At 41.5% G+C, this 15,138-nt stretch overlaps 1 protein-coding gene across 1 annotated transcript in view; it reads left to right on the forward strand.

Moving 5' to 3' along the window:
* LOC110292950 (phospholipid-transporting ATPase FetA) overlaps positions 1–15,138 on the forward strand; it is a 108,219-nt gene that overhangs the window by 60,796 nt on the left and 32,285 nt on the right. Inside the window, exons 13-14 of the mRNA XM_021160642.1 lie at positions 5,551–5,747; positions 13,913–14,121. Coding sequence (XP_021016301.1) covers positions 5,551–5,747; positions 13,913–14,121 — 406 coding nt within the window. The remainder of the gene's footprint in view (positions 1–5,550; positions 5,748–13,912; positions 14,122–15,138) is intronic.

A 15,138-nucleotide genomic window follows, 5' to 3' on the forward strand; every position in this document is an offset into this window, starting at 1 on the left:
TTTCCACTGCACTAGGTCTCCACAACCCCTACCAATTTATGAGCAGGGAGATCTTTCCATCGTTTGATATTTTCAATTTCTTAAAGTTTTTATTACACAAATTTTTTCAGTTGCTTGTTTAGAGTTATCCCAAGATATTTTTTGAGGCTCTTGTGAAAGGAACTAGTTCCCCGATTTCTCAATATGTTTGTCAGTTATATGTAGGGAGGCTATTGATTTTTGTGTATTAATTTTGTATCCTGCTACTTTGCTGAAAGTATTTATCAGCTGTAGAAGTTTCCTGGTAGAATCTCTGGTTTAAAGTTTTTTTTTTCTTTAGATTTTCTTTTAATTTTATGTGCATGAGTGTCTGCCCGCATGTATGTGCACCACATGTATGCCTGGTGCCCTTGGAGCTCAGAAGACAGCCTCAGATTTCCTACAGCCACTGTAAGCCATTATGTGGATGTTGGGATGGAACCTGGGTCCTCTAGGGGAGCAACAATTTCTCTTAGCCACTGAGACATCTCTTCAGCCCTGGGAAACAATATCTTAAGAAAGGGAGGGAAAGAGAAGGTGATGGGATTGCATATGATACAAAAGTTAAAGGGGAAACTAGCTCTCTATGAGGAAGGAAAGGAACCAGACAGAGAAGGGCAGGAGGGATGGGGGAGGGAGTGTGAGAAAGGAGACAGACTGGAACAAGGTATAATGATGCACATGTATGGACATGCCTCAGTGAAATGTATTATTTTGTGTGTTAATTTAAAGTTTTTATATCATGAAGTAGAGAAAATCTAAATATAAAAAGCACTATCATATGTAATGTTCACTTTGATAATAAAAGCTTAAATTGAAGACTAGTAGTAATTTATGCCCATTCTGGCTGACACAGACTACTTTTGTTCTCTTTTTTGTAGTAGTAGTAGCCATTGTCTTAACCACCGAGCAATCTCCCCATTTCCTACCCTGCTTGTGTATAGAGGGGGTTAATTTATTTTTATTTTTTTCCCTAGACAGGGTCTTGCTATGCAGCCTTGGCTGGCCTAGAATCCACAGAGATCCATCTGCCTCTGTAGCCCCAGTGCTGGGATTAACATTGTGCACAAACATACCCAGCCCTCCAGGTCCTTGTTTTGTTCTGTTGTACACTGTAGCTGTCTTCAGACGCGCCAGAAGACGGCGTCAGGTCTCATTACGGGTGGTTGTGAGCCACCATGTGGTTGCTGGGATTTGAACTCAGGACCTTCGGAAGAGCAGTCAGTGCTCTTACCCGCTGAGCCATCTCTCCAGCCCTCCTTTTGTTCTTGTTGGATGGAAATTAACTTCATTATTCAAATGATTTCTGTGCATAACTGAGCCGTTCTGGTAATATCTACACTTAATTCCTTTCCTTTTCATTTCCTTGTGTTAGTATCTGAAAATATCTTTAAGTGCCCTTTCTTTCAATGTACCTCTTGTCAATGTCTAAGTTATAAACCATCTTTTCTCTTTTCTCATGAGAAGTATCTTTAGGGCTGGGCTAGAGCTCATTGGTACAGTACTCACATAGAATGCTCAAGGCTGGGATCACCAGCACTGCAAAAAAAAGTGGAAATTAGAGAAGTTTTAAAATTGCAGCTCCTTTTCCAAGTCCTTTTTAGATAGAGTACATATGGACTGGAAAGCTAGGGAGGCTGCTGAGCCTTCGGAGCAGCAACAAGCACCCACCATCTCTTTTTCCACTGCTTAGTGCTGAGCCTTCCCAGTAAGCAGAGTTCCATGTACTGATTTTAAAAACAAAACCAAAAACACCACCACCACCACCAGATTATCGCCATCAGCGATTAAGGAAATTGATGTAAGCAGAGGCTTCTAACAGCTTCAGGAGCAGGTCACATCACCCAGTAAGCAAGCTCACGTCATCAAAGGTCATCTTCAAAACAGGATGTCTCCTGTCAGCCTAGACCCATTGAACGGTTTGCATATCTGTCTGAAAGGGAAGAACAGTTGGTACCTGACATCTGTAGTGGGATTTTTAACCTTTAGAGTATTTTTACACTATTAATTACAGGTTTGTTATACCTATAAACAATGAAAAATCAAGAAATACATTAACTGAAACATAATACTGGTAAATATTCTAAAAATTCCACAGGGGAAAAATGTCCAGGGCGAGTCTGTGACTCATCAGATGGTGTTATTGCATGTCATGGTCTGTGTGTAAAATGTCCCCTGAAGGACCTCATGCCCTGCTGCTGACTTTGGGGACATTGTGGAAACTTTCCCGGGTAGTTCTGCTTGGGGGGGTGACTCCCTATGGGCAGGCTTGAGGGTTCTAGCCCAGCTCCACTTCTGGCTCCAGCCTCAGTTTCCTGGCCTGCCACAATGTGAGTAACCTAACATATAGTTCAACCACCACAGAGCCACTCATCACAGGCCTTCCCCATCCGTGATGGACTGACTGCATCCCTAAACTATCAGAATAAACCCTTCCTTAAGTTACTTCTTTCAAGTTTTGTCTCCCCAAGAGGCAAGTACACTGAGATCCAGTGTGTATCTAATATGCACCAGATACTGTGAGACTCATAAAGTGTGTAAGATAATGCCAGTTCTGAAGTGTGCAGGTCCGTTGAGAGGGAGGCATCCATGTCAGCAGTCACTAGTCATTGTAAGTTTTTTTCATTTGTTTGTTTGGTTGGTTGGTTGGTTGGTTGGGTTTTTTTTTGGGAGGGGGGGGTTGGTTTTTTCGAGACAGGGTTTCTCTATATAGCCCTGGCTGTCCTGGAACTCACTCTGTAGACCAGGCTGGCCTCGAACTCAGAAATCTACCTGCCTCTGTCTCCCGAGTGCTAGGATTAAAGGTGTGTGCCACCACGCCCGGCTCTATTCTATTTTTTTCTTTATTTTTTCTTCCTTCCTTCCTTCCTTCCTTTCTTCCTTTCTTCCTTTCTCTCTCTCTCTCTCTCTCTCTCTCTCTCTCTCTCTCTCTCTCTCTTTCATTTTCTAAGTTTTATTTGACAGTTACATCTATGGAGATTGCTTGCCTTGAGCCCCAGAACTCACATACAAATATGAGGTGTGACAAAATGATGCCAGGTAGGACTGCTGACCAACTGAGCTAGTCTAACTAGGGAACTCCAAGCCAGTGAGAGATCTGTTCTCAAAGGAGGTATTCCTAAAGATGACATCCTCTGGCCTATACACACAAGTAAACACATGTGTAGAATGCATGTGTATACACATTAACATTGACATATATACATCTATAATTAAAATGCACATGTATTAGTCCCATCTATCCAGCTAGGTAAAACTTCTCATCATCAAGGTTCTTTTTATTCTATTTTATATCCCCAGGAAGAGAAAAAGGAAAATGCACATCAAGTCCCATTTAAAGATTGCAGATTGGCACGTGTGGTGGTTTGAATAGGCTTGGCCCACAGGGAGTGGCACTATTAGGAGGTGTGGCCTTGTTGGAATAGGTGTGGCCTTGTTAGAGGAAGTGTGTCACTGTGGGGGTGGGCTTTGCCAGTCTTCTCCTGTTTGCCTTTGGAACATGAGGTGGAACTCTCAGCTCCCCCAGCACCATGTCTGCCTGGATGCCACCATGCTTCCCGTCTTGATGATAATGGACTGAACCTCTGAACCAGTAAGCCAGCCCCAACTAAATGTTGTCTGTTATAAGAGTTGCTTAGGTCATGGTGTCTCTTTACAGCAAAGGAAACCCTAACTAATACAGCATGTATGTATATATATAAAAAAAAACAAAACAAAATAAAAATAGATGTGGGGGCTGGAGAGATGGCTCAGCAAGTAGGAGCACTGACTGCTTTTCTCTTTCCTACCACTCACACAGCAACAAACAACCGTCTGGACTCCAGCCTTGATTCATCCTCATGGGTCCATGAATGTGTGCACATACCCCCCCCCCCACACAAAGCTTTTTCCAAAAAGTAATGAAACTGTTTAGAAGAATAAAGGTGACAAATAAGAGGAGAGAGGTGAGAAAGGGAGGGGCAGAGGCAGGCCAGGGACACATGTTCAACACACAGCTTGTACTGATATGAAAACTTTAAAGTGTATAATAAATTTAGAATAAAAGGTTGCATATCTTCATCATGTGAAGAAATTATGAAATTAAAAAGCTTATAGCCAGAGATCATGGGTTGAGACCAGCCTGGGCTCATGGTGAATTCCAGGCCAGCAGAGCTGCAGAGCAAGCCCATGTCTTTAAAGGAGCAGGCTATAGGAGAGGAAGGAAAGCATGCAAGAGGAACGCAGGGGAAGGTGAGGGGGCCACAGGAAAAGGAGCAAGTTCTCAGCTTCCAGAGAGGAGTATGGATCACTAGCATTTGACTGCCGCAGCCCCAGCAGCAGCAGGTCCATATCAAGTCTGTCAGGAAACTACTTGCGGCTTCTAATCCAACCATCAGATAAACAATGAGATATAAATACAAATTTTGGACTCTGTAGACTTGGCTCAGTGTCTTAAGAGCACTTGCTGCTCTTTCAGAGGACCCAGGTTCAGTTCCCAGCACCCACACAGCAGCTCACAGCCATCTGTAAGTTCAGTCTCAGGGGACCCAGTGACTACTTCTGGCTTTTGCTGGAACCAGACATGTACATAGAACACTTACATATGTAGAAGCAAAACACCGTACACATAAAATAACAATTTTTAAATGAAATGAAGAAGTACCTTTATGTATCTTTGACCATCATGGAAGTGTAAGTCAAATTATATCGGTGGTTCAGGGGGCCACATTGGGATTTCATTTCACCTCAGAATGGCTACCATTGTGAAAACAGAAAATAGCAGGCACACAGGAAAAAAAGATATCATATGCTCTATTGGTAGGAATATAAATTAGTCCAACCACCGTGAAAGCAATAAACTAGAAGTGGCATTCGCTACGCACTGCTGAACCACTCCTGGTATAAACCTGAAGGAGTCAAAGTCAGCACTCAGCACCCAGCGCACCATTACTACAGTCCTTCTCAGCCACTGCCCTTGAGGATCTGTAGTTCAGTGGACCCGTGGCCTGCCTCCCACCATCACCACATGCTGAACTGTTCCACCACTGCCATCTCCCTTATCTCGCTATCCGTTTCCCCAAGCATCCTCCCTGCCCCCAAGCTGCGCCAAGCCAAAGCCACACAACTCAGTGCGTCAACACGGCAGCCCCTCCAGCTCTGTTTTGGAACCTGCATCTCCTACTCAGTATCCAAGTGATTTGAGGTAGAACATTGTCTTACGCTGAATATCAAGATTTTCATCTGTCAGAAATGTCCATCAGTATTAATCAACATGTAAAGAGCTTGGCAGAGTTCCTATGAATTGGTACCTGGTGTGTTCTGGTTGTTGGTACCTCCCCTCAGAGTCTCACAGAGGCTCCTGCTGACCTGTCTGTGCCCAGTGTACAACTCTAGTGTCCCCGTCCCCACCCCCACTCCACCCCCCCTCCCCCAGGGCTCCCCACCCCCCATCACTCCACTCTCCAAGGGGAAACACCTATGAGAGCTAAGACTGCAGAGGAAGGATGAAGTAGTATTCATATTTGCTGTTCTGTTTTTGTTTTTCCTGTACAGATTTTCATGTTTTTAGGTGGAATGTGTTTTCTGCTGTCGATTGGACATGGCATCTGGGAGAACAGCAGAGGCTATCACTTCCAGGCCTTTCTCCCATGGAAGCATTATATTACCTCATCGGCTACGAGTTCTGCCCTTATTTTCTGGTCCTACTTCATAGTGCTCAACACCATGGTACCCATTTCCCTCTATGTCAGGTGGGCATCTTTGACCATCTCTGTACAGGCGAGGGCATGACTTTCCTCTTCCTGCTTTAATAATCAACTAGAGTATGGTATTTTAGAAAGCATGTGTTATGTGATTTCTTCCTTTCTTTTCTTTTTTTCTTTTCTTTTTTTTTTTTTTAAGACAAGAGCTTGCTATGTAACCCAAGTTGACTTGAAACTTCAGACCCCCCCTGCCTCAGCATCAGGACTGGGATTACAGGCATGCGCCACCATTCCACCAAAGCTCACTATGTATGCTTTAACTCTTTTCTTTTCACAGGCTTGGTGTGTAAAACACTCTGAGGAGTAACTAGAAGTTGCATAAATGTCTTTCATGTCTAGAACACTGTGTTAGATATTATGTGATTTATATAAAGGGATACTTGCCCATCCCCTTAAGTAACCTGTAAGTGACTGTATAAGACATGCAAACACATAAAACAATTAGTAAATAGCACACAAACTTGTTGTTGCTTAACTATGCCAGACAGTCTTTTCATACCAGCGAGCTAGGCTCTCACTCACACAGATAATGCAGAACTCAGATAAGAAGAATGGAACTAGGTGTGGTAACTCGAATAAGAATGCTCCCTCCAGGATCATTAATTTGAATTCTTAATAGGATGAGGAGATGTGGCCCTGTTGGAGGAGGTATGGCCTTGTTAGAAGAAGTGTGTCACTCACTGGGGGTAGGCTTTGAGGTTTCAAAAGCCCATGCCAGACCCAGGGTCTCTTTCCTCCCTGTTGCTTGTGGATCAGGATGTAAAACTCCCAGCTCCAGGGCCATGTCTGCCTGCCAGCCACCATGCTCCCCACAATGATGATAATGGACTGACCCTCTGGAACTGTAACCAAGCCCCAATGAAATGTTTTCTTTTGCCTAGTCATGGTGCCACTTCATAAAAATAAAACAGAAGGTATATGCTTTATGATCTAAGTTAAGTTCCAAATATGTGTTTATATGTGTTCTCTCTTTTTAAAAAATGTATAACTTTATTTTATTTGTTATTGTGAATTTAAGTTTTCAAAGTTTTTCTAAGTTTCATAATGTTTTCTGGCTTTCATTGGAATATAACAGTTTTTGTTTTGTCTCTAAATTTATGAATTTGAGGTTTTTTCTCTTTCTTTTGATTAGTGTGGGTTTGTAAACTTTATCTGTCTTTTAAAGAAGCAGTGTGTGTGTGTGTGTGTGTGTGTGTGTGTGTGTGTGTGTGCCTCCTTTCCAGGTCTCCTAAAGCCTGACTTCTGATATTCCAACCCTGAAAGCATTCACCATTACAGAGTTACCGTATTTAATAAATGACCACCTAGTATGTGCCACATCCTTTACTCGCTGCTTGCTCTGGGCATCACCTGTCTTCACCATTCAATCCTGGAAATGCAGACAGGTCCCCAAAGCCCTCAGCTCCAGTTCTTCTGATTGCAGAGCCAATACCTTATCACTAAACTGTCACCCTGGTCCTTCACTCTTGAGCAATATTGTGTTTGCTGTCTAAGCTAGAGAAATGAGACAGGAAAGAGATATAAAAGAAATACAAGTAGGAAAAGAAGTTATGATCCTTCTTTTCAGATGACATGATCATACATTTAAATGACACTAAAGACTACATCAGAGAAGTCTTAAATCTAATTTAAAAAAAAACACTTATTAAAATACCAGGACACACAGCACACAGAACAATTGGTAGCTTTTCTCTATACTGATAATGATGTTTTTAAGTAAGGAATTGGAGGGAGGAGTTCTCACTCACAGGAACTACAAAAACAAAGTGTCTACAAGAAGGAAAGACTTCTACAGTGAAAACGTTTAAACAGTGAATAAATGAAAGAGAAGAAGACACTAGAAGACTGTAGCCATCGAGCAGCTGTGGATAAACTGGGTTACCTGGAATGGAGGCTGGAAAAGAAAAGAGACGGTTGTAGAGAAGGAAGAAGCCAAGACAAAGGTTCTGATCAAGGCTCAAAGTTTAATACTCAGCACTATGTTTATATAGAGAGCTCCTACAGACCCATCTTTTGTTTCAGCTGGATTATGTTGCAAACAGGCTCAGCAGGTGGTCTATTCCTCAAAGCTCCTGTAGGAAATTGCAAAATCACAAGGCCTGACACTCCACCTAGGTCATAAGACAGTTGTGGCAAGCACTCAAGATCTGTTTAGCCTGCTCAAGGCTGGGGGAAGCACACAATCTCCCCCATTTTGTTTTGTTTTTAAAATGAGCAATTATCAGTAGCTGGACGGGGGGGGGGGGGCGCACAAGATTTACTTGTTTTCCATAACCATGTCTAGGATATAGAGCGGAAAGGCAACCGTGCCTGTCTTAGGTCAGTGTCTATATTGCTCCTTTTACCCGTCATGGAGGACAAACATAGCATTGATGTATGTCTCTGTCTTAGGTCGATAGGAGCGCAAAAACACTCTTACCCTCTCTGACTACTGGCCTTCTATAGCACACTCTTTTCCATATGAATGTGTACTCAATGCATTACTTCATAGCAATGGATAACTGCCATGGTGAATAGCTGAGCTTGCTGAAAGTGATCCTGTGTAAAGGCAACCAATTTGTTTAAGATACATGGTCCAAAAGTTAAAAGCAACAAAATTATAATTAATAGTCCAAGCAGTGTAGAAATTAAAGTTTTAAGTCATAGGGAATGGAGAATCAGGGTTCAAACCATCCCTGATTCTGTCCTTTTTCTCTTCCTTTTGACTAGTTCTTCTCTAACTTTAGCCATAGAATCCTTTACTATTCCTGAATGATCGATGTGAAGATAACATTTCTCATGGAGGGCTGTGCATAGTCCTCCCTGTTGACGGAATAAAAGATTAGGAGCTTAAACACATGCACTAACACTTGTTTGAAATTCAGATCCTGTCCAATTTAATCTGCTGCAAATGTAACTTCATAAAGAACTGCAACTAACTTCCCAATATGTCTCTGAAAATGTCCAGAACCAGCCTTCCAAATGAAGCCTGTCATTTCCTTTTTTTCCAATATTGGATTGATTTCTAGACCAGTCCATGATTGAGTCAGAATAACTGTCACATTAAAGGAAAGAGAAGAGTCATCATAACTTCTCCTGTTGATTAATTTTTCTAAGTCAGTCTCCACAGTCTCCATGTTCTCTGTCCCACAAGGTCTAAAAGCTTGAAGCAAGGCAGCTTGTCCAATCTGGGATATAGGCAAGCAAAGGTGGGTCAAGAACATGTGTCCAAAACAGCTATCCTGTAACCATTGTCAGGGCACTCAGCAAGCTCACAGGTCAGCATCAGTCTTTGTCTCAGCATCAGCATGTCACACCAATCACTCTGGCAGCTAGCACACTCCTGTAGCATCCTGTGGAAAAAACACAAACATGCCCTCTTCCCCATATTCCTGGTTGGGATCATGCCATATGCCAGTCAGTGGATCCTTCCATTTCACCTAGGCATAAATAAGTATGTCTAGTTGTAGGGTGCCATAGACACTCAGCAGAGAGTTCCTTAGCATCCAATTTTTTAACAAATTTAAAAATAAAAAGCTTGATTTAAATAATGTATATGGGGATATAATTCCCCCTTTTTGTGTTTTATGAAGATACTGTTTTAAAGTTCCATGGGCCTGTTTCACAATACCATGTCCTTGAGAATTATGAAGAATCCCAGTAATATGGATACTATTAAACTATCAACAAAACATCTCAAAAGCTTGACTGTAATAGCCTGTTCCATTATCTATAACACCTGGATAGATCTGTAATCCTTTTATAATAATGCTGCTTCAGCCTAAGAGTGACCCCCAGGTCCCTGGAGGCAAGCAGGGTTAGAACTCCCATTTCTGGGGTCAGTACTGTGTAGATGGTAGAACTGAGGTCCAATCCTGCACTTCCTGGGATTGCTCTGATAAGTTCAGAAATGGATTTCCCTGGCTTAGCAACAGCTTCATGATTCCAAAAACTGCCTGTTGTGAGTGCCTTGGGGTCTGAGACTGACTCCTCCTCACCAAGGAACAAGCAAGGCAATAAACACATTTCTAGGGACAAGTCAGGATTACCAAGACAAAAGGAATGTCACACAAGCCTCTGCTAAGGCTGCTCTGAGTTTTGCATTAACTCAATTGTAAATGTTTCTTAAATCTCCACTTGCTTGATTTTTTTCTTAATTACAAATATGGGTGAGTTAATTCTGAGCCTGTGATGGAACTGCAAACTGCAGCCAATGGAACACTGGCAGTTTAGCCATAATTTTTAAGTTTCTTTTGCAATTTTAGAGCATAACCATAGTTTTGGAAAACAAAACCCAATTTTTAACAGTGTAAACAATCCATTCTCTTTAAAAATCAATACCAAGAGCATTACTTTCAAGTTACAAAGTTTGGCTGCCAGTTCTTATATATGAATTCGTGACAGTGCAACTTTTAATACCTCATTAAAGAGACATTGTTTTAAATCCTACCCTTTAGAAGTCTAGTTTCTAGGATAAGAATTACATAAAATATTATCCCAATTTAGAAGTATCTTTAGACACCTGTTTTCCTGGGTTGGCTCATGCCACGTGTTGTTGTTTAGAATGACTCCAACCCTGAGTTACCAGTTTTAAGCTAACTTTCTGTTACTAATGTTACAAATTTCTAATCATACCCAATAACTTATAAGGCAGTACTCTACTACCAAGACATGCAGAACATATTTATACCTTTAAAACCAGTCAGAAACAAAAATGAAGTGGCTATACACATCTTATATATTTAGACCAAACACAATTTTTACTTTTTTCTAACTATAATTTCAAGAGAAAAAGCACCTTGTCGCTTGCTGAGCCCAGTAAACACAATCAGAGGTTTCCCGAGTAGAAACAACCATCAGCTTACTTGCCATAGAACTTGAGAAGCTGCTGGCCCCTTTAAGAGCAGCTTTTGCAGACAAGCAGATCCTGGCAGGGCTTCTCCAGCTATGCTAGACTTCTAACTACAGGTGCAGGGCTCCAAAGGCCAACTGAGACTGTCTTTTAAACAAGTTAAACTAAATCAAGGGGTGGACAGCCAGCAGATAAAGTTTTAATCATTTTTCCTTTTCAACATGAAACACAGAAAAATAATCATTCAAACAACGAAACAAAACCAGACGTAAATTGACACACATGGACAGATTGGTGCACCAAGGACAGACAATAAACAGGGGAGAAAACTAGATTTCCCAAAGGGACCTAAATATAACCAGAGCTAAGGATATCTCCAGTAGGAGACAGACAGGAAGCTGGATGTTTCCCGATTTCCTCCTGTCCCTAGGAGAGATTTGAAATAGCTTATTTCCATTTTTCTTCTCTTTTGCTAAAATGTCCTGGACAGGGGACAACTGTTTTCCTGAAACCTACTTTCTCTCTCTCTCTCTCTTTCTCACGTCATTTATATATTTATCATCCCTACTTTTGGGAAACATGCACAGCATAAATCTACTTGAGCTAAGAATTTTTTCTAAAATCTGTTTTTTAAACCCTGCTCCTCTCACCTGATGCAGCTCTTGACTGCAGACAAATTGCGCTGTCACCCCTAGGTGAATTCGGCAACCGGTCAACACCGCTTCAGCCTAGCTGTATTCCCTTAATGTGCCTCCTACAACAACATCCTCCAAAAAATAGACTTATAACTAGCGTTAGCATTAATGCTGTTTGTTGCTTACCGTGCAGTATACTATTGCTTTTCTTCTGTTTTCTGTGGAGCTCCACCCAAGACAGCATTTCTCAGTGGGTCCCCACCCCCTCCCCTGTTTTTAGTCCCCTTGTTCAGGGCACCACCTGTAGCCGTTCAGCGGTCATGGATGAACTGGGTTACTTGAAAGGGGGTCTGGAAAAGAAAAGGGATGGGTGTAGAGAAGGATGAAGCTAAGACAAAGGTTCTGATCAAGGCTCAAAGTTTTTCAGCACTGTGTTTATATAGGGAGATTCCAGGGACACATCCTTTGTTTCAACTGGATTATGTTGCAAAACTCAGTGCTCCTGTAGGAAATTGCAAATGCAGAGAGACCACTCCACTTAGGTCATAAAACAATTATGGCATGCACTCAAGGTCTGTTTAGCCTGCTCAAGGCTGGGGGAAGGGCACAGAAGAGGGAACGTCCTCCCACGTCCCTGGGTCAGCAGATTTAATATGAAATTGCCGATGGCACCAAACGCAGTTTTACAGATTCAACACAATCTCCATCAAAATCCCAATGACAGTCTTTATGACACTAGGAGAAAAAAAATGCTAAAACCAATGTGGAAGTACAAAAGACTTTGTAGCCAAGCAATCCTAAGCAGGAGAAAAAAGTGCTAGAGGTACCCCAGTATCTGATCCCATATTAGAGAGCTGCAGTAACTAAAATGTCTCGGCACTGACACACAGATAGATATGGTGACTATGCGATAAGGCAGAAGACCTATTCGCACAACTGCAGCCACCTAGTCATTAATAAACATGTCAAAAACATACACTGGAGAAATGACAGCCTCTTCAAAATTAGGACAGTCACTGAGGTAAACAAAATCAACCAGACCCAGACAATTAACTGTGTGTTTTCTCTTCTATGTGGAATCTAGATTTAAATTTGTATGTGTGTGTGTGTGTGTGTGTGTAAAAAGTTTTTTTTTTTTAAAGCTTTACACATTTTTAGGGTTTTTTTTTTTTTTTTTTTTTTGTTTTTTCGAGACAGGGTTTCTCTGTACAGCCCTGGCTGTCCTGGAACTCACTCTGTAGACCAGGCTGGCCTTGAACTCAGAAATCCACCTGCCTCTGCCTCCCGAGTGCTGGGATTAAAGGCGTGCGCCACCACCGCCCAGCTTTACACATTTTTAAAAAGATTTTATTTATTTACTTTATATATATATATATATATATATATATAGTTTTACAGATTCAACACAATCTCCATCAAAATCCCAATGACAGTCTTTATGACACTAGGAGAAAAAAAATGCTAAAACCAATGTGGAAGTACAAAAGACTTCCAAAAGACTTACAAAAGACTTACAAAAGACTTATATATATATATATATAGTGAGGGCATCAGAGCCCATTACAGATGGCTGTGAGTCACCATGTGGTTGCTAAGAATTGAACTCAGGACCTCTGGAAGAGCAGTCAGTGCTCTTAACTGCCATCTCTCCAATACCACCACCACCACCCTTGTTTTTTAAAGTAGTAGTGATAACCTTTTACATTTTTAAAGATTTATTTATTATGTATACAGCATCCTGCCTGCATGTATGCCTGCATGCCAGAAGAGGGAACCAGATCTCATTATAGATGGTTAGGAGGCATCATGTGGTTGCTGGGGAAAGAGATTTTAAGGGAGGAGACAACAAAGAGGGTAATGAAAAACATTTGATGTGAATGCAAACGGACACGCGGGGGAAGCGTGGAGGCTAGCAAGACAGAAGGGTGAGAGGAAGGCTTATGGGGTGGGTGCACAAGAACAAAACCTCATGAAAACACCACGTGGACGCCATTGTTTGTGTGCTTACTCAAAAGTTTTGACTCGGCTCTCACTGTGTAGCCCTAGCTAACCTGGAACTTACTCTTGTAGACCAGGCTGACCTCAGACTCACAGAGGTTCAACTGCCTCTGCCTCCTGAATGCTGGGATTAAAAGATCGTGCCACCACACCTGGATGCATGCTCACTTAAAATTGATCTGATGATACTCATGAGACTCTCTGGTGTAGAGAGAGGTCAATCGAAAGACAGAGTGCAACAGGCCAGCACTGGCTGGAATTTGATCAAGGATAAACCCCTAAAACAGCCTCTGATTTTCACAGCTCTTTCCTGAAGCAAAGAATATCTTAGCATTGCAAGTTTCTCTTTCCAACATAGCCATAGTAATAGTCTTTTTAATTACACCAACAACCTTACCTTTTATAAGTTAACTGTCCCTCCAAAGGTACTTTTTAAATTGACTCTTTCTGGACACATTGCAGAAGATGAGTGGAAGCAAAGTATATCCCAGACAAATTAATGAGTTCTATTAGGGTCCAAGTGGGGAAACCTTGCATAATAGTAGCCAGGGTCAGAGCTAGGATGCACTGGCTGGTGTGGGATCCACATATAGACCCTCATCTATCATGGACTTAGAAGAAGCAAACCAAAATAACATATCTGTTTGTCCTGCTCTCACCATTATCCTCTTTTCTTGCTTTCTCCTTAGTGTGGAAATAATAAGACTGGGCAACAGTTACTATATCAACTGGGATCGAAAGATGTTTTACGCCCCAAAGAACATGCCAGCACAGGCTCGCACCACCACTCTTAATGAGGAGCTGGGCCAAGTCCAATACGTGTTCTCTGACAAAACAGGAACCCTGACTGAGAATGTGATGATTTTCAACAAATGTTCTATCAATGGGAAGACCTATGGTACGTGCACGTCCTGCCCTCCCTGAGCCTGGGAGAGGCTGCATGGCGGGCTGCTTTCAAGTATGCCAAGTCTATAGAGACTCTGAAGTTCTATTCACCTTCTGTTCTCACAGCCCTTTATGAACTAAGCTGGGAATGGGAGAGGCGGCCCTCCCCAGGGAAGAGCACACCAACTGCTTGTCCAGTGCCAATTAGGCCTAAAAACATACATACATGTTATATTACATGAGCTCAGTAGACTATATATGTGTGTGCGTGTGTGTATATGTGGTTAGACATAAATACATATGTGTACATATATATATAAAGTATATCTACATATGTTTATGTGTATATATCAAAATACATATGCATGCAATAGCAATTAGTGAAAAAAGGGGCCATAAATTTGAGAGAAATTGGGAGGTTATATGGAAATGTCTGGAGGGAAGAAAGAGAAGGGAGAAATGATGTAATTGTATAATAATCTCAAAAAACCACTTCTAACCAGAAACATATTTATTTAGCACTTAGTAGATGAAATATTTTGTTTTGTATTTTAAGAAGACCAATATTTACAAGATTTAGTCATTAGTCTCAAGGGATTCCCAGTATCTTGGAGAAAAATAATATGCTCAATTATTTATAAAATAAAGTCAAATGGATATTGGTAAAGGGGTAGAAATTTTTCATTGAGAGTTAGTTTTTGAGTCTATAGTAGAGTATAGCAGCTGATTGCAGTTCACTGTCTTATATGCTTCCAGCTCCAAGCTGATAAGAGATCTTGTTTAGAAAAACAAACACACACACACACACACACAAAGGAAGAAAGGAAGGGAAGAAAAGGAAATTGTGAATGGTGTGTTCTAAGGAATGACATTAAGGCAGGCCTCTGGCCTCCACACACACACGAGTGCACATGTGCATCCATATACAAAAAAAAATAAAAGAAAGCCTTCTTTTAAATTACCCAGAAACCCCCTTCCTGGATACCCTCCTACAGCAGAAAAAGAAAGTAAAACAGGTATTTGCAAGTAT

Source organism: Mus caroli, unplaced genomic scaffold, assembly GCF_978045245.1.
Source record: "Mus caroli unplaced genomic scaffold, Mus_caroli_1 scaffold_6, whole genome shotgun sequence".
In the NCBI taxonomy this organism is placed as follows: Eukaryota; Metazoa; Chordata; class Mammalia; order Rodentia; family Muridae; genus Mus; species Mus caroli.